This window comes from Ictalurus furcatus, chromosome 27 (assembly GCF_023375685.1).
Source record: "Ictalurus furcatus strain D&B chromosome 27, Billie_1.0, whole genome shotgun sequence".
In the NCBI taxonomy this organism is placed as follows: domain Eukaryota; kingdom Metazoa; phylum Chordata; class Actinopteri; order Siluriformes; family Ictaluridae; genus Ictalurus; species Ictalurus furcatus.
Window position 1 is genome coordinate 8,317,396 of NC_071281.1, and position 20,941 is coordinate 8,338,336.

Consider the following 20,941-nt stretch of genomic DNA (forward strand, 5'->3'; position numbering starts at 1 on the left):
TTGAATAATTTGGACTTGATTTGCCAAAATAGAAATTACTTTCGACTTGACTTGGACTTTATGATCGCCGACCGAACTGAATTGAATTCGTTTGCGCTTGTGATCCTCCCCCAGTGTGCACGTAGTTCTTTTTTGCTTACTAAACCAGTGTTAATTAACTGTAGCTAACTGTGAGAGAGCTCTATCGTGAAAGAGAAAGAGTTATAGTGGAGCTTCAGTGAGTATAAAAACATTCTCCTTTCTTTCTCTCTCATCTCAGCCCTCTCGCATCCTACTTTCCTCACACCCTTCTTTTTCTCCTTATGTATTTATGCATGTATGTTATGTCCCTGCACCAGGACTGTGGTTCGCTGGATTTGGACAGTTAATATCCATGTGTTTTGGTATTGGTTGTTCTTTTTTCTCTGCGCTGTCTTTGTTTCCTGATTTCTGATCATCATACAGTCGTAGCAGCTGACTTTACAAACCTTTCAGTCTGTCTCTGATCAATAAACAGGATATTGCATGAGGGCAGTGGTGGATTGGCAGTTAAGGCTCTGGGTTACTGATCGGAAGGTCGGGGGTTCAAGCCCCAGCACTGCCATGCTGCTACTGTTGTGCCCTTGAGTAAGGCACTTAACCCTTTCTGCTCCAGGGGTGCTGTATCAAGACTGACCCCAGCTTCCTGGCATGCTGGGGTATGTGAAGAAAAGAATTTCACTGTGCTGTAATGTATATGTGATCAATAAAGCCTCATTATCATTTTCATAGACTGTATAAATGATATGTATCAGAATGTGATAACCCCTTCACTGTAAACACTATCAGAGGTGTGTGTTAGGTGTCTCACTTGTCTTTCCCTGGCCTTGATTTCTGGGCTTGTTGTTTTTGTGCGTGTGAGAGCAGGTGTTGTGCTGCTCTGCCTTTATCACTAGCGCACATGGCTCTGTGTGTGTGTGTGTGTGTGTGTGTGTCCTTGATGAGTCAGACAGTAACTGAAGGACTCATCAGGGGGTGTGTGAAATGTGTCATTAATGAAAACTCTGTGTGTGTCGGACACCTGAGAGGAGGCCCGTGATCATATTCAGGGTTTCTGTATGTTCTGGAAAAGAAGGGAATTTATATACTGGTTCTCCAAACATGGAAAGTAGCTGCATAATTAGAAGAAAAAAATGTATAAAAAATTTGTGAATTGTGAATGTTCTGGAAAAGTGTGAATTTAGGCTAAAAAAAGCTGCAACCTCTTTTAGAAAATTTTCTTCTCAGAAGAAGTATATCATAGTAAAAATATAACATTAGGGTCATGATCTAACTCCTGTTTACAGTAGTGCGTTTTTGTTTTGAAACGCATAACTTTCGCTACGGTTACGCCTGTCGTCTACACTACTCCCGCATTCTCGACCCTCGAAAACAGAGACTTTTGGAAACGCCGAAGACCCCGTTTTAGTTTGAAAACGAAGACTTCTGAAAATGAAGGTGTGGAATCGCCCACATTTGCCCCCTGATTGGGTCTTCTGGGTCATTGCGTATCCTTCCCTTATTCGTCAAGCCCCTACCATACGACCATTACACTACCTTGATCGTATACACAACAACACGGAGACTGAACCACAAGCTTTGCTGGCTTTGTCAGCACAGGTTTGATCAACCTGTGCCGGCTGATCTACCGCTAAACTACAGGCTACAGCCTGGAGATTGCTGAGGATGGTACCGCTTGAAGTACCATGGAAATGGTTTTGGACCTCAGTTCCACATGTACATTCTCGCTGTGGCTTTGGGACTGCAATTACCACATACAGTTTTGCACTCAAGTCTCCTTTAGTGAACAGTGGACTAGTTCAACAAAACAGACTTCATGCTAAAAGCATAATGAACTTTACCTTTACCTTTACCTTCACACTATCCGTTGTTACCCAGATGAGGACGGGTTCCCTTCAGAGTCTGGTTCCTCTCAAGGTTTCTTCCTCTTATCACCTCATTCCTCGCCACTGTCGCCACCGGCTTGCTCAATAGGGATAAATTCACACATTTAAAATCTATTTCCTGTCTTTATATGTTTCTGTAAATCTGCCTTGAGACAATGTCCACTGTTAAAAGTGCTATACAAATAAAATGGAATTGAACTGAATCGAATTAAACTAGCTGAACGGGATTGGATTGTGACGTGCAACCCGCGGCTCCTGAAGTGCTCTTTCACACAAAGATTTGAAATTTTATTTTACTTTAAAGTACAACGAAAATAACTGTGGGAGGAATTCCTTCTGGACCTGTCTCGCACATTCCTCTTCACTTCATGCAAAGTGAAAGCACAGTCCATTAAAGGAAAAAAAAGGGGGGGGAAAAGTCTTTTTTTTTAACCAGTGTAGTCATGTGCTGGGTCATGCACAGTTGAGTAGAACTGGCTTCATCTAGTTTGAAATATTTATAGAATAACAAAGTAGATTTAGCGGCTTTCTTTACAGTCTGCCTCGCTGTTTCTTTCCTCTACTGGGACTAACTGACATTCTCACAGCAGCGACTAGTGACTGTATTAATTAACCAATACTATGCAACCTGTATTATTAAATCATAATTGCTTAATGAATTCTGTGTGTGTGTGTGTGTGTGAGAGAGAGAGAGAGAGACAGAGAGAGAGAGAGAGAGAGAGACAGTTTCAGTTCAAACGTACGCTGTAGTTAGCGGTTATGTTGTTGCATTTAATGTTAAGGATGTGGGAAAATGTGAGTCATTTCTAGAGGACCTTCTGCAAGCAACAGCTGTCATCAATCATTCCTGGAAAAACAAATGAGTCACTAATGACACATGATATCGTCACACCACAACGCACACTGATAATAATCACTCAGTACATTTACCTGGACAACAATATTCCGATATTCCGATTAAGATTTTGATGACCTTAATCGGACATGACATTTACATGTTATAGAACACAGATCGATTAACAGCACGTGTCATTACGTCCCCACGCCACGCCGTCCGACGTTCCCTCCAGAATTTCACGTATCGACATACAGTTGGTCTTCGTTATGGTACTGTGTACAGTTTTGGGTGTTTCATTTTTACTTTTACGGAAGCTTCAAGTGTAGTTAATTATTTGGCGTGCTGTACGTGCAACTAGACGACTGCTTGTAGCCGTGGGCTGCGTCCCAAACCGCATAGTTACCTACTATATAGTAGGTAAGTACGCGGTTTCGGACACAGCCGTGCTCTATTCTTCGCCGTAAAACGGTTGAGCGCTGCCATGTGTGTACGTGTCCTGTCGCAAAATGCGGTGAAAACTCCCACACGATGTTAATAGTGTGATTAAGGTGTGTACATGTCTGTAATGCACTTCGATAATGCGACTATAACAGGAATACTCCACACGTCTTAATTCAATTAGTGATTACTTCGAGTATGACTTTAGTCAGATTAAGGTCACCAATAATCTCTGTTTACATGCTAGTTTCTTAATCAGAGTATCTTAATCCGGTTAATATCAGATTATTGTCGTCCATGTAAACGTACTGATTGACATGAAGTATTAGTGAAAACTGCATTACTGTAATCACACAAGTGGGCCAGTTTAATCAAAACAAATCAAAATTCTCTCTCTGTTTATTTATTTATTTATTTATTTATTTATTTATTAAAATTTTTTTATTATATTCTTGAAATTGGTCCAAAACGAGATCCCTGAGAAGACACTTCTAGTAATTATTATTATTATTCAACAATTAAAACTTAGTACGTCACCACATCATTCAATAAGCACCTTCACATATTCAGCCATCGCCAGTATAAAAGGAATGCAATTAAGACCAAAGAACATGGAAATTAAACAGCTGTTGAACAGTCCTGCTCATTTACCTCATTATGTTGCCAAAACTGATCCCTTTTTTTATCTCATTTCCCCTTCATTATGCAGTCTCCCCTGCATGCACTCATCATATGATGCGATTTCGATCATCCCATCAATTCAGTCTTTCAGATCTGGAGTTTTGGGGCATTTCCAGTTGCATAAAATCCTAGCAGCTGTACTGTAACACAACCGATCTTAATAAGGTTAAGTGTATTTTATGCTACATTGTATACCAACAATTTATCCCCAAGAAGCCATTGTTCTGGCTCCAGAGGTAAATTAGACCCAGGCACTCTTCAGGTATCCCCAGAATTTTACACTAGAATGGTTGAACTAATGAACAGTAAGTAAGTGCCCTCCACTTCATTACAATTCCAACATCAATTGTTATTATATCCCCATCCTGTAGAGCAGCGGTCACCAACCCTCTTCTTTAAGGTCTACCTTCCTGCAGGTTTCATCTCCAACCAAAACCTTTTAGGCAGTTAAGGCCATGATTAGATGGTGAGGTGGGCACGATTATGGTTGGAGCTAAAGTCTTCAGGAAGGTAGATCTCCAGGAACAGAGTTGGTGACCACTGCTGTAGGGTCTAGATGGCATCCAGTAATATCTACATATTATTTTTCACTGGACGAATGTTCCTCTAACCTCCCTTTATCTTACCCACATCAGACAAAATGACCAGCCACATGTTGTCATTAATATCAATCCCTGAATCTTTCTGCCATCGTTCTCAAATGATTACAAGTGCTTACAGTTACACTGAGCAGTGAAGAAGACACTTCTAATGCCACTTTCTGCACGAGACAGATTAACGAACGCTGCTAAAAACACCGCACAACTACGCTGCTTTCTCCCGAATGGAAGAATGACGATATATGATTTGTCTGGCAGGTGTGCGTTCATTGCTTATCTTATTGGAAATGTAATCACAGCTCTACAGAAATGCTCCAGTGCAGTGTAAGAATGTTGGATTGTAGTCATGACAACAAGCATGAATAGCACAACTTGGTGCTATTCTTTTTTTTTTTAGGAGGAAATGGCTTTGTGATGTTCATCTCCTCACATTGGGACACTTCATTGCCCATTGTCTCTTAGATGCAGGGACTTGCTTATTTCTGAATAACAACTTTTATGATCTAATATGTGGTTTTATACAACATGTAGCACCTCTGTAATTTGTTGAAAGTGTCCTGATGTTCGTGTGCATGAGTGTATGTGCTGTAACTGATGTATTATATGTACAGTGTTAGTACACATCAGTATGTGCTAAAATGGATCCAGAGACAGATAATCAGTACACATCCGTATGAGTATATGTGTGTGTGTGTGTGTGTGTGTGTGTGTGTGTGGTAGGGATGGGTGATATCTTATCGTTTGTGATATACCGGTAGAAATTCTCCCCACAATAAGTATGAGTCTTCCTGCGATAATAACGATAAAGCCTAGTTGATGATAAACAAGTACGACAGAAAGCGGATGTGAAGCTGAGGAGGAGTTTATCTCTAAATGAGGAGCTGCCTCTACAATCTGGAACTGGTTTGGTTACAGAAAATCAGTTTTAGTTTTAGATCAATGTTTGTGTTTCTGAGGCTCTCAAGATCACAGCTATCACCTGTAGCCAAAAACAGCATTGCACAGTGCTGTATTTATATCGTCATGGATATCGTTATCGCAATAAATACCAGAAAGTATCGTGATATAGTTTTGAAGTCCATATCGGCTATCCCTAGTGTGTTTATATGTGTATGTTGTGTTTATGTTTGTGAGTGTGTGCATGTGTATGTCTTGATTAAAAGAAAAGGTTATGCACAAGTGGCTCAGGCACTTCTGTAAACAATGGCCTTTGAATTACTTCACACCTATCAGCAGTCCTGCGGTTTATAACGAGCAGCCTCGAAAATTATTCAGCTATTTACTTACTTCACAAATTTTCCTCATTTCTTCTTGTTACAAAGAGAGTTATTTGTGTGTGTGTGTGTGTGTGTGAGTGTGTTTTGGGGAGGGGGGGTGTTCTGCTGGTGAGGTGTTTAGAGCCTTGGTATGTTTGATTGCCTCTGTCTCAGTACACACACACAAACACACACACACACACACTAAGGGGACTCAGTGGTGCAACACTAGGGTGACAGCGGCACACAGTACCTATATACGCAGCAGTAGGTGTGTGTGTGTGTGTGTGTGTGTGTGTGACACCAAAACAAACTGCTGATCTCCTGCTCTCAGCGACTGCGCTCCTCATTAATCCTTTCTCCGTTTATTTGCAGCCGTACAGCAGAATATCATCACCAGCGTGTTTTACAGCTTCCCATAAGCTGCTGTTTTCTCCCAGCTGTGTTATAACCACTGCTGTGCTCCACACTTCAGAACAACTAGTAGCTCTTTAGAGTGCTTAAAGTCCCAGAGACTATAGTGTAGAACAGTGGGTCTCAACCAGGGGGGCGAGAATCAACGAGGAGGCGCAAATTGTTTTAAACAGAAAACACAGACAGACATTTGGGTTCTCTGTGTATTTTATTGCTTTTCAAATAGAATGTGCATAAATGAAAAACCCTGCGTTCCCTCTCTCTCTGTATTTTCTTTTTTTCTGGAGAGAGGCGGAGCTTAGTTTGCCTTTTATCTAGCTGTCAGTGCAGACCAGTGTTGCCAACCTAGTGACTTTTCAGACCTCTTTAGTAACTTTTTTGCGGAAAAAAAAAAAAAGCACCTAGCGAAAAATCTAGTGACGTTTTGGACAAACCTTAGTAACTTTCCAAATGTCACCAGTACTATCCTGCAAGCGCGAGGTGCTGCTTTCCCGCTGCACTCACACCTCTCTCTGCTATGTCACGGATAACGAGACGCGCCCTTCATCCCAATTGACCTCATTCATATGCGTATGATTTTAGAATGCAAGACGAATGTAATGCAACATGTTTTACATGTAAAATAGTCCACGTTATTACAGCCTAGTTCTCTTGTTCAAAGTAGTTATAGTGTTCAGAAACATTTTTGATCATTCATGTTCCATACCTGTCCGTTATATAGTTTATAAAAGTTATTTTAAAAAAATCATAAAAGTTATGAAAAGTAATTTTTAAAAAAAGTACAAAAACACAAGAGCAAGAATAATCTATCTGTCTATCAAAACAGATTATAGATTGGCTTATATAGATATATAGATAGATAGAGAGAGAGAGAGAGAGAGAGAGAGAGAGAAATAGATAGATAGATTTTATATAGAATAAATAATCATTATACCTGGTCTCCTCCAATATGGGGGGGGGGCATGCCACATGATCGGGGAGGCTTTAGTTACAAAAGGTTGAGAAGCTCTGGTGTAGAATATTAAACGTGTGTATCAGGCTTGCAAAATGTAAGCAGTTCTATTGATCGATTATTGCCCTTACGTTAACGAGCAGTCATTGATTAACTGTGGACAGCCACAAGGTTATAAAATAGAAAATACAAACCCATATATTTATATTTTTTTCAATCAAACGTATTTTATTGAGAATTGACATTAAAGAGAAAGGAATTTTTTTTTCTTTTTTAAATCCACCACAGATGAATAACTTTTGAAAAATGTTATTGTTAAATGTAAGTTATTGTTGCATCACAAGCTCATTAATTACACTGCGTCATCTTTGAGTAGAATTTCAAATCATGACAAATTCATCAAACAGCATTTCAGTTAGCGCAACAGAAGACAGAAAGTAGAGGCTGAATAATAACTAGATTGTAGTCTCCTTATTGATGAGGTGGAAGCCTACACTAGCTTTAGCCGATATTAACCCCGCCCACTCTGATTATAAAGGGAAATGCTGAAGGACACTTGGAATACAAGAGGAATCCGTATGTTTTACGGCATATCGAGCACCCACAAGATCAACATTAACCTCATTAGAAAGCCATCATTAGATTTTGATTCAGTCTTTTTTTATCAGGATGAGCGCTTTTGAGTTTGATGAATGACTTTCTGTGATTCTCTGCCAGCTAATGAGTCAGGGGATGATGGGAAATGTAGTAAAGTGTGTTCTGGGAAATGGGAACACTACAGTTCCTGTCATCACTCTACAGTCACTCCAAGTACAGAAACGTTTCCTTTAGTACATTTTTATGAGTGACTCATGCAGTGCACTGTGACTGCGAACGTGTTCAGGAGTCCAGATGATCAGAATGTGGAGGAGTTTAGTGTGTCTTCTAAGATGTCTCTCCACTTTATCAGTTATGGGCAATGAGGGTAATTACCTCAAGTCTGTAATACAGAAATACTAATACACTCTCTGTCTTTCACTGGGTGTGTCTCTGCCTCCCTCTGTGTGTCTCTCTCTGCCTCTCACTGGGTGTGTCTCTGCCTCCCTCTGTGTCTCTCTCTGCCTCTCACTGGGTGTGTCTCTGCCTCCCTCTGTGTCTCTCTCTGCCTCTCACTGGGTGTGTCTCTGCCTCCCTCTGTGTGTCTCTCTCTGCCTCTCACTGGGTGTGTCTCTGCCTCCCTCTGTGTGTGTCTCTCTGCCTCTCACTGGGTGTGTCTCTGCCTTCCTCTGTGTGTCTCTCTGCCTTTCACTGGGTGTGTTTCTGCCTCCCTCTGTATCTCTCTCTGCCTCTCACTGGGTGTGTCTCTGCCTCCGTCTGTGTCTCTCTCTGCCTCTCATTGGGTGTGTCTCTGCCTCCCTCTGTGTGTGTCTCTCTGCCTCTCGCTGGGTGTGTTTCTGCCTCTCTCTGTGTCTCTCTCTGCCTCTCACTGGGTGTGTCTCTGCCTCCCTCTGTGTGTCTCTCTCTGCCTCTCACTGTGTGTGTCTCTCTCTCTCTGTCTCTCTCTCTCTCTGTGACTGTCTGTTTCTGACTCTCTCTGTCCTCTGTCTGTCTCTCTCTTTCTGCTGTTTCCTATTGACCATTTTCTGTCTCTGGCCTTCTATCTGGCTTCTTCTCTGCCTTTTTGTGTTTCTCCACCTGTGTTGCATTCCTCTCTCTCTCTCTCTCTCTCTCTCTCTCTCTCTCTCTCCCTATTTCAGTTTAACAGTGATTTAATTGTAGAAATGTTAACAATCACAATATTGCCAAAGCAAACAGTGCAAGTAAATAAGAGAACAGAGACACACAGACAAAATCACAGTCAAAAAGAAAACAATTGCTCTCTCTCTCTCTCCCTCTCTCTCTCCCTCTCTCTTTCTCTCTCTCAGATATTTTAATCTGCGGATGAAGAGGGACACGTCTCTGTTTGCCCCAGACTTGAAGGTGGAGATCTCTGGAGAGGAGACACCGATTGACACCTCGCATATTTACAGCGGAGAGCTCTTCGGTCAGTACTTTACACAACACACACACACACACACACACATTAATTAATAATAGCCAATTATTGTTTATACTTTCTTCCTCCATTCTCAATCTACAGTTTCAAAATCTCACATCCAATTTCAGATGGTATGATACAAATCCAAAATAATCATCAAAATGTAAATAATCATCAAAATATCTTATGGTATTATTTCTACTTCATAGTATTCTCTGTGTGTGAGTGAGTGTGTGTGTGTGTGTGTGTGTGTAAGCGAGTGACAGAGAATCTGTTGTGAAATTCTTGATGCACTCGTCTGTTGCTTTTGATTGGACAAACCTGTAACAGATGCCTGAGTGAGTCAGTGAGTGAGTGAGTGAGTGTGCACCTGCATGCTTGTGTGTGTGTGTGTGTGTGTGTGTGTGTGTGTGAGTGCACACATGCATTTTTAGTCTTTTGTGAAGCTTCAATAAATGACAAAATGTCCTGATTAATGATAGGTTTGTGTCAAATGTCTGCACAATCACCTGGTCCTCACAAAAATGATGCTTTTGCAAAAAACAAACAAACAAACAAAAAACAGCTTTTATTTGAACAATCTAAAGCCACTTTTCTGCTGCACGGTATGACTCTGCTCGGCTCGGCTCGACCCTATTCGCTTTACTTTGCTTGCTTTTCCACTGCGGTTTAGTGTCGCCTCAACGCGTCCTCCACTCGCCTTCACACAGGAATAATGTTGTATTATGGAAGCCCTGTACAGATACACAGACAGGCCGTATTCCAGACGCCTTTCCTGTTCACTGAACACGGAGCCTATTAAGGATATAAAATCACGGCGTTCTAGACCCTACGAAGTGCTCGATATGGTATTAGATTCAGGCGCGACAGGAGTGACTTTGATAAACGCCTGTTTGGAAATCCGTAACAAGCGAGATGTAAAAATCTAAGACAGAAACCTTTGATGTTATTTAATCTGTAATGAGATAAATGATACATCATTTTCGATTAATAGATTATTACCATACGCAAAGTATGTATTAAACGACACACATTTAGTCAGGCACAATACAGAGCCACTCGTTAAGGGGAATTCCCCACTCCCTCAGTGTGTGGCTCACAGGTAGTATCGGCTCAAGTCGCTTGGAACCTCGGCCGAGGTGGTACTAAAAAAAGGACCAGGTACCAGGTACTATACACAGTGGAAAACCCACAAAAGGCGAGCAGAGTCGAGTCGAGTCGAGACGTACCGTGCAGTGGAAAAGTGCCATAAAAAGCCAGACTATTTATTTTTTGTTACCGAGGTTGAGGTCAGGGTTAGATTCAGGTGTAGTAAAATATTAATTAGCTGATCATTTATATCAATACAAGGTCCTCACAAAGAGAGAAAAAACATGTGTCTGTGTTCATGTGTGTAGTGTGTTACTCATGCTTTTCCATGACAGAGACAGAGACAGAGCTCATGACTCAAGGTTACCGATCTATGCTGTGTGTGTGTGAGAGAGTGAGAGAGAGAGAGAGAGAGAGCAGTGCAGTGTCCTCATTCTCTCCTCAATGCTCCCAACTTCTTGATGGAAATATCCTGCGTGCTCTTCACTAGCAGCAGGAGGAGAAATCACACACACACACACTCTCTCTCTCTCTCTCTCTCTGTCTCCTGCTCTCTCTCGCTCTCTCACACACACTCTCTCTCTCTCTCTCACACACACATACACGCACACACTCTCTCACACACACACACAGTAAATGAGTCTGTGAGATTCGGTTATTGTTTATGTTACACACCAGAACACACACAGCCTTGGCATAGGGTTAGTTTTATTGTTCACTGCTTCTGCTTTCCAAATATGGTGCTACGGTTTCATTTGGCTGCTCAGTCAAAAACAAAGATTACTAGCCAATCAAGAGCTATGAGAATTACAAACGTGTACCATTTCTTTATTAACAGGAATATTTTGTGTTTAGAACATCTGCTCAAACAGTCTCATTTTGATTCACTTATATTAGATTAGAGATTTTCTCAGGTCGACATTTCTGCATTATAAATTCTTTATTTGAATATTTTGAGATACTGGATTTTTTTATTGGATTTTTGGTCATTTAAGAGATTTAAAACAAACAAAGGTTTGATATATGTCACTTTATGTGTAATGAATGTAGAAAATATGAAGGTTTCACTTTTTGAATGAAATTGTGTGTGTGTGTGTGTGTGTGTGTGTGTGTGTGTGTGTATGTGTGTGTGTGTGTGTGTGTGTGTATACAGTATCTCACAAAAGTGAGTACACCCCTCACATTTTTGTAAATATTTGATTATATCTTTTCATGTGACAACACTGAAGAAATGACACTTTCTACAATGTAAAGTAGTGAGTGTACAGCTTGTGTAACAGTGTAAATTTGCTGTCCCCTCAAAATAACTCAACACACAGCCATTAACGTCTAAACCGCTGGCAAGAAAAGTGAGTATACCCCTAAGTGAAAATGTCCATATTGGGCCCAAAGTGTCAATATTTTGTGTGGCCACCATTATTTTCCAGCACTGCCTTAACCCTCTTGGGCATGGAGTTCACCAGAGCTTCACAGGTTGCCACTGGAGTCCTCTTCCACTCCTCCATGACGACATCACGGAGATGGTGGATGTTAGAGACCTTGTGCTCCTCCACCTTCCATTTGAGGATGCCCCACAGATGCTCAATAGGGTTTAGGTCTGGAGACATGCTTGGCCAGTCCATCAGCTTCACCCTCAGCTTCTTTAACAAGGCAGTTTTCGTCTTGGTGGTGTGTTTGGGGTCGTTATCATGCTGGAATACTGCATACTGATCATGCTCTGCTTCAGTATGTCACAGTACATGTTGGCATTCACGGTTCCCTCAATGAACTGTAGCTCCCCAGTGCCGGCAGCACTCATGCAGCCCCAGACCATGACACTCCCACCACCATGCTTGACTGTAGGCAAGATACACTTGTCTTTGTACTCCTCACCTGATTGCCGCCACACACGCTTGACACCATCTGAACCAAATAAGTTTATCTTGGTCTCATCAGACCACAGGACATGGTTCCAGTAATCCATGTCCTTAGTCTGCTTGTCTTCAGCAAACTGTTTGCGGGCTTTCTTGTGCATCATCTTTAGAAGAGGCTTCCTTCTGGGACGACAGCCATGCAGACCAATTTGATGCGGTGTGCGGCGTATGGTCTGAGCACTGACAGGCTGACCCCCAACCCCTTCAACCTCTGCAGCAACGCTGGCAGCACTCATACGTCTATTTCCCAAAGACAACCTCTGGATATGACGCTGAGCACATGCACTCAACTTCTTTGGTCGACCATGACGAGGCCTGTTCTGAGTGGAACCTGTCCTGTTAAACCGCTGTATGGTCATGGCCACCGTGCTGCAGCACAGTGTCAGGGTCTTGGCAATCTTCTTATAGCCTAGGCCATCTTTATGTAGAGCAACAATTCTTTTTTTCAGATCCTCAGAGAGTTCTTTGCCATGAGGTGCCATGTTGAACTTCCAGTGACCAGTATGAGGGAGTGTGAGAGCGATGACACCAAATTTAACACACCTGCTCCCCATTCACACCTGAGACCTTGTAACACTAACAAGTCACATGACACCGGGGAGCGAAAATGGTAATTGGGCCCAATTTGGACATTTTCACTTAGGGGTGTACTCAGTTTTATTGCCAGCGGTTTAGACATTAATGGCTGTGTGTTGAGTTCTTTTGAGCAAATTTTCACTGTTACACAAGCTGTACACTCACTACTTTACATTGTAGCAAAGTGTCATTTCTTCAGTGTTGTCACATGAAAAGATATAATCAAATATTTACAAAATTGTGAGGGGTGTACTCACTTTTGTGAGATATATGTATACATTAGTGCCAAAAATATGCCATTAGATATATATATTCACAGAAGTGCCAAAAATATGCCATTGCTGATGCTACAGACAAACAGGTTAATGGGGCGGCTGTGGCTCAGGTGGTAGAGCGGGTTGTCCACTAATTGTAGGGTTGGCGGTTTGATTCCCGGCCCACGTGACTCCACATACCGAAGTGTCCTTGGGCAAGACTGAACCCCAAGTTGCTCCCGATGGCAAGTTAGGACCTTGCATGGCAGCTCTGCTACCATTGGAGTGTGTGTGAATGGGTGAATGAGACACAGTGTACAGCGTTTTGGATAAAAGCACTATATAAGTGCGCCATTTTAATTTAATTTAATATAAATGTAGGCAGTAATTGTAAAAATAAATAAATAAATAAATAGTAATAATAATTTAAAAAATGTAAACGTCTCATCCCTTAAGACTCGGATTTTTGTCTCCCGGTCTTTTCGACTCTGTCAGCCCTCTATTTGCATTCGCTCTCACTGTTCTGCCTCTTCACTTTCCTGATGATGACCAGACTTTTGACAAATGGTACCAAGTCGCTGCAGTAAGCCTCGGATCGCATCCGGCGCCTGAGTCAAGTATGTAAGATGGCAGCGGGCCACACTGGAGCACAAATTATTCAGACGGCCTGAGTTTGGGTGAACCATTAATCATGTTCCAGCCACTGATTGTGTTAGCGCAATAGCAAGTGCAAACAGTTTGAGCATTTCTATTAAATCTGGCTGTGAAATTGCCACCACTTTCCTATTCATTAGCATCCTCTTTCTGTAGTCGTAGTCGTTTCTGGAGCTGCAGGGTTCCTGCACACATTACAGAACTCGCTCTACTGCTTGACATTGAAAGAGAGAGAGAGAGAGAGAGAGAGAGAGAGAGAAAGAAAGGCCAGCCTTTTTCATATAAGTGACTCAAATCCAGTGTATATGAAATGGTTTCTTTGTACATGATGATGCACAGGACTTTTTTTTTTTTTTTTTTCCTGTTGTACATTTTAAAATTAATTAGTGATGAACATTCCAGAGTTTTACACTGACATAAAAGTTTAAATAGAAAAAAAACCACTCAAACCTGTATGCCAATTCCACATGAACTTGATAATCTGCGCGATGTGAGAAGTGTCTGGACATGGCCTGATATTCTAACAAGCATGCTTAATTGCTGTCTCACTGTCTGAGGAATTCTTCCAAAACACGTACAGACATGCAGGCATTTCTTTTTCATTGCTTCATCAGGGGCATACTGTTTGCCGACAGACCCAATACCCTCATTAAAAAGGCAGAGATTTAGGTTTTATGTTTGCATCGTTAATGTTACAGTGATGACATTAACAGTAATGACAGTAGTTGTAGCTTAATAACAGTAGCTTATAGCCTTGGCAGTTATCTGCAGAATGTAGACTGCTATGGGCAAACTATTCCACACACATATACATATTTAAAGATAGATAGGCAGCTTCATGCATGATTTCTGGAAAAAGGATGATTAAGGCGATGTCCAAATGAATCCGGATAAATTTAAAAACGCATCTTTTTCTCTAGGTTTTGGTCTTACGTCCACACTGAGACTGCAATTTTGTCCTAAAAAGCTCTCCAAAGTAGATCAATTTGAAAACGCCGTTTTTGTGTTGTAGTTTGGACTGCGAAAAGACATCGATATTCAAAAACAATGACATATTTTTAGTCGTTTGACCAATTTCACTCGAAACAAACAAGATGGTGGACAGTGTTGTACTGCAGTTGTGGCTGCGATCCAGTTTGATAGCTTTGTTAAAGATTACTGTCACTTTCTACAACCTTCAGATTGCATTTTTAAATAAACGCCTGATGGAACTGACACAGGCCAGAGCTTCTTACGTTTTTTTTTTTTACCATGCACGGTATAGGGATGTAAGCGTTTTCAGACGCTTCACTGCTTCACTGACGAGCAGTTTTTGGAAGACGTTTGAGAATGGCAGTGTAGACGGAGAGCATTTTAAAATGGAAATACAGTTTTAAGGATCCATCTGGATTAATGTAGACGTAGCCTAAGTAAATAATGGCTTTCACATTCGCCTTCTTAATCACTGCTGACGATGTGCCATGGGTGCGTCAGTGACATGAGCTGAAAAATATCAGCCCAAATGATCAAGTCAAGGGGATGTTTTAGATCTAATCATCTGACGCAAATGTCACTGACTGGCTGCATGAATCTACAGTCTGAGTGAGAAAGAACTCAAAGTCAGCGTTGCGTCATGAAGCCATCCAACATTGGTGGTGCTGTTGCGTTCGGTTCAACAAAAGTCCAAAATAATCTGCCTTAAGACATTTATTTACAGCAAACAATCTGATGAATACTCTCTCTCTCTCTCTCTCTCTATATATATATATACATATGTATGTATGTGTGTGTATATATATATATATATATATATATATATATATATATATATATATATATATATATAACATGCTGATATGGAGATAAATCTTTTTCCATTAACAAAAAGTCAACATAGTACTTTAAATAGTAACTTAATTATTACTTAATGGTTTAAACCATTTAGAGAATTAAGATTGGGATACTGTGGAACACAGCAAATAAAAAGTCACAGCAGAAGTTATAGGAAGTTATTGCGCTCATGTGGGCAGAAGGTGAGAGTGGTCATATAGGAGATAGCCTGCGAGATAGCACATTTTCAGTCATGTACAACATCAGGTACAACTACTCTAAAAATATAAATATCGTTATAAACATCTAGCAGTACGTACAAGAAATCTCTACATCAGGTGGCTCGGGTTTCAGCCAGCCTGGCCTTATTTGGAGTAGAAAAATGCTGTGTTGAAGTGGTGTACCAGGCGCTGAATGCTGGCCGGCTCCACCTGCACACTCAGATTCCTGTAGCTCTCCATCAGTGCTGGAGCAAATGAATGGAAAGGAAGCGTAAGAGAAAAAGGAGGACTTGAGTGGGAGAGATCTGGCAGCTCTTCTGCTCTGGTTGCTGATCTGCTTATTCTCCTACGATATTCCTTACACTTAAGGATGTAAAGTTGAATCGATTTCAGTCAGTGCACTAGTTGTAATATTTATAATGTTATATAATTTATCATTTAAAAATGCTTTAAAGCTATCATGACTGAATAGATCTGTGTGGATGTCTGTATCTGTGAAAGTGAAAATCTCTCTGTGACAGTATCTCTCTTTTTTTAAATAGATTGTGGCACCCGAGGTTTATTTAGTCATTTCTTAGCCGACTTTTTTTTCACTTTGGTTTACAGTTTCCTACATTACCCACAATGCTGATTGTCTACCTGCTGATAGTGGTGCAGTGGGATTTAGTCCTTGCTTTATCTCTACCTAAAGAGAGTGATGCAGCAGTGCTTTAATCCTTTAGTCTGTCCATTTCTCTCACCTCCACATCTGTACACTCTGCTCAAACAGATCAAATAGTGAACGCTTCAACGTTCATCCTAATACCGTGATCAATGACATCACACTCGTCATCGTTTTGATAAGATCAATGACCTTTTTTCCCCCTTTTAAACACCTTTGTCAGTCCCTCCAGGATTTCGCGACTTTGCGACCACAGAAATGAACTCAAAATCAAGCAAATTCCGCGATATTCGGAGGAGCTTGCCATTTTTCAAAATTACTGCAGATTTTCCACAGATTTGGGCCAAGACAAAAAGCCCTCTTTGATTTTGATTCACATGCGCCAAACTTGAGTACAGCTAAAGGGTCTCATATACCAACAAACATCACTGCGAAAGACCGTGGAAAACTATTTCGTGTAACTGCAATTTCGCCAATTCAACTAGTTTTCCGCAAAAAAGCACACCGCAAGTTGCATCGTAAGCATTTCTGCAAGCATTTTTGGCCACAACAATCATAAAAAACTCCATGATATCCTGTACGGGCTGGTTTATAACTGTGCTAGCAGTGTAACCCTGTGATATCAATATGGCAGAAAAGCACCAGGTTCTCATAGGAATACCGCAAATACATCACCAGCACTAAGCACATCACAAATATTTCAGCATCAGAATATTTAATCAGTCCTTCGAGGATTTTGCCTTCGCAGAAATGAACGTAAAACCAAGTAAACTCCGCAACATTCAGAGGAGCTTGCAATTTTTCAAAATTACCACAGATTTTTTGCAGATTTGGGCCAAGACACATCATGTGACATCATCACAGCACGCATTCACGTGTGTCATACATGAGTACCGTAATTTTCGGACTATTGAGCGCACCTGAATATAAGCCGCACCCACTAACTTTAAAAAGAAAATTTTTTTTGTACATATATAGGCCGCACTTGTCTATAAGCCGCAGGTGTCCACGTTGTAACATGAGATATTTACACAGAAAGATGTTACACAAAGATTTTTTAAAAAACTTTTAATTAAATATGTTCCGTAAATGCTTTTTTCCGAACTGTGTCTGTAACACGGCTGGTTAAAAAAATAAAAAATCACAAATTTTGAAAAAAAGCTGCAGCAAAATCAAGCATTCTTGGCCACAACAATCACAAAAAAAAATAATAACCCTGATCGGATTGTTTATTGTGTTTCCAGGTGGTGTTTCATTGAGATATGTATCACATCATCTCAGAAGGAAACCCTATCAACAATCAGTCCACAGTTTTCCTTGACACTTTTCTTGCCCCGGTTCTTGATCACCTCATAGCACTATCTTCCTCCTTCCTCAGTACTTTAAAGCCTGACTTTATGTTCCACATTTCTCTGGCAGGACAGCAACCACTTAGGATCAGTGTGCTCCGGGTCAGTGGGGTTCTTGGCAGTGCGGCTTGGGACCATTTTTGTTTTCTCTTTCGAATGCAGAACTGAGAACTTATGTGAAAATCCAGTTTAGATCTAGAGAGCCACATGAGAGTCTCGCTGTCTTCCTGCCAGCAGACGCAGCCATACTGGCACAGTTCAGTAAAAAACCCCGCAATCTGCTTCACCTTACAAAATTAAACTTTTTATTAAGACTAGTGCATCTGCCGTCTGCTCTTCACAAAGTTTGGATAGATAGTGAGTAAGTTTGTTTTATTTTTTTTCCCCATAAACATTTCTGCTTTGATTATCAGTGACATAAGACATTAGAGTTTTCGAATCTCATTAGAGCGCTTGTTATGAGGCAGATCTGAAGGTCACAGGGGATGTGTGCTTGTTTGTGTGAAAGAATAATCTCATATGAAGCAGATTTTGAGACGAGCCCCTTCAAACTGACTAACTCCAGCAGATTTAACATCCTCAGGAGGAACGTCCTGTCTGCCTACCATCTGGCCTTATAGTGCTGTGTGTGTTTGTGTTTACACACGATATGTTGCATAATTATTTATAACAGCTAATGGACTTTCCTGGTTCCTTTGTAGTTTTCATCTACTGTTTGATGATCATTGTGGTTACAGCTTCAGGATGTAAGATGTAAGGGAATTTTCCTTCTCTTATAAAAAAAAAAAAGAGAGAGAGAAAGAATATTTAGCAAGAGTCCTTTTCTAACATGTGAATTAATCAAAATGTTGTGATAGATAAGTACAATCACATTTGTGGCCTGTGCCTCTGTGTTAAATCATACCTGAAATTTGGGGACTTGGCTGAACTGGTTTCAGGTGAGATGATACAGGATGTATCTGAGCCGGTGTATGATGTGTGCGTTTTAACCCAACAGTTCTGACTCTAAGTTACTATTACGGGACGGTCAGGGACGTTCACAGCATCTCAGGAGTATTTTTTTTTTTATCCCCTGACCTAGTAAAGCTATTTGAAACTATATACAGTGCTGTGAAAAAGTATTTGCCTGATTTCTGCTGTTTTTGTGTACATCTCATACTAAACTGTTTCAGAAATTAAAACCAAATCTAAGATAAAACAAAGGCAACCTGAGTAAAGACAAAATACAGTTTTTAAATGCTAACATTATTTATTGAAGCAAAAAGTTATCCAGTACCAACTAGGCCTGTGTGGAAATGTATTTGCCCCCGTAGTTACTAATTCCCCAAATCTATGAATCTGTATTCATAATGGGGTTCAGCTGCACTAGACACAACCAGGTCTGATTACTGCAAACCCTGTTCAATCAAATCAACACTTAAATGGAACTTTCTCAACAGCATGAAGTTGGTTAAAAGGTCTTACTGAGTAACACTCTATGCAAAAATTGAAAACAATTCCAGAAATGATGAAGAAGAAGGTGATTGAAATACATCAGACTGAGAAGGGTTACAAAGCTATTTCAAAGGCTCTGGGACTCCAAAGGACCACAGTGAGAGGCATTCTCTCCAAATGGAAAAACACAGCACAGTAGTGAACCTTCACAGAAGTGGCCGACCTTCCAAAATTCCTCCAAGAGCACAGCAACTACTCATCCAGCAAGTCACAAAAGAGCCAAGGACAACATCAGAGGACTTACAGGCCTCTCTCGCATCAGTAAAGGTCACTGTTCATGACTCCACGATCAGAAAGACACTGGGCAAAAATGGCATCATGGAAGAGTGGTGAGGTGAAAACCACTGCTAACCCAGAAGAACATTAAGGCTCATCTGAATTTTGCCAAAACACACCTTGATGATCCTCAAACCTTTTGGGAGAATGTTCTGTGGACTGATGAGTTGAAAGTGGAACAGTTTGGCAGACAGGGGTCCCGTTACATCTGGCGTAAACCAAACACAGAATTCCACAAAAAGATCATCATACCTACAGTGAAGCATGGTGGTGGCAGTGTGATGGTGTGGGGATGCTTTGCTGCTTCAGGGCCTGGGCAACTTGCAATAATTGAGGGAAACATGAATTCTGCTTTCTACCAGAAATATTTAAAGGAGAATGTCTTCAGTCTGTAAGTTGAAACTCAGGTGCAACTGGATTATGCAGCAAGACAATGATCCAAAGCATAGGAGTAAATCCTAGTCCTAGAAGTAAGTGAAAGCCTGATCTCCAGTTATCGGAAGTGTTTGGTTACACTGCATTTATTGCTGCTAAAGGTGGCACAACCAGATTTTAAGTTTAAAATAAAAACTGTATTGTGTTTACTCAGGTTATCTCATTATTTTGTATGAGATATTCACAAAAACAGAAGAAGTCAGGATTGGGCAAATACTTTTTCATAGCACTGTATGTGTGAGTTTTTCTGAAACTGCCCCTGACTAAACAGTTTTGCAGACTGGCTTTTGCCTTCCTAACCCGTGTTAATGCATGTATTAATGTGTGTGTTTTCTCCTCAGGTGAGAAGGACACTCTAACTCATGGGTCTATTGTGGATGGAAAGTTTGAGGGCTTCATTCAGAGTCATCGAGGCATGTATTATGTGGAACCAGCTGAGCGATACCTTGGAGCGCGAAAAATACCCTACCACTCTGTCATCTACCATGAGGATGACATCGGTGAGTGCATGTTCTCAGAGATATATCAGTGTTAAAAGCTTAAAATACCTAAATGTGACACAGACTTGTATGAACACAAATCTGATCTTTTTCAAATCCAGTTTGGACCACTTTGGCTATATTCACATTCTAGCAAATCTGTTTTTCCTCACAAGTTACACACAGGCCTCAGTCCCACCGCAGGCAAAGTGAACCAAATCCATTTTGACTTAAGATCTGATCTGTCTTTGACAGTGTGAACTCAAAAATTCTGATTCTGATTCAATTTCACTTCTTTTGTCTAAACAGGTGTTGGATATTAATGGAGATTATGTTAAAAGAGATTTGAACAACCTCACAAAAGATTTAAATAGTATCTCAGGGTATGTGTAAATTTGCGGTGTGAACAGAACTAGAATTTTTTCGTCAGGTTTTCCCTTCTTGGTATAGAAGTGCTAGTTATAGCCACAGAAACCTTAAAAGCTTCGCATCAGGGGTTGTCTTTCTCTAATTATGGAGCTTTCTTAACCTAATCGTGAAGAGCCGAGGAGATTTAGTCAACTTCCAAATCAAATCATTGTTGCAATGAAGGCTTGTGCTGCTGGGTCAATTACCGATTCTTCTGTTACGCT

General features: G+C 40.8%; 1 protein-coding gene across 2 annotated transcripts in view; it reads left to right on the top strand.

Moving 5' to 3' along the window:
* The window catches only part of adam10a (ADAM metallopeptidase domain 10a), a 115,362-nt gene that overhangs the window by 66,745 nt on the left and 27,676 nt on the right, over positions 1 to 20,941 (top strand). For both annotated transcript variants that reach the window (XM_053617239.1, XM_053617240.1), the window contains exons 3-4: positions 8,987 to 9,105; positions 20,172 to 20,330. In XM_053617239.1, coding sequence (XP_053473214.1) covers positions 8,987 to 9,105; positions 20,172 to 20,330 — 278 coding nt within the window. The remainder of the gene's footprint in view (positions 1 to 8,986; positions 9,106 to 20,171; positions 20,331 to 20,941) is intronic.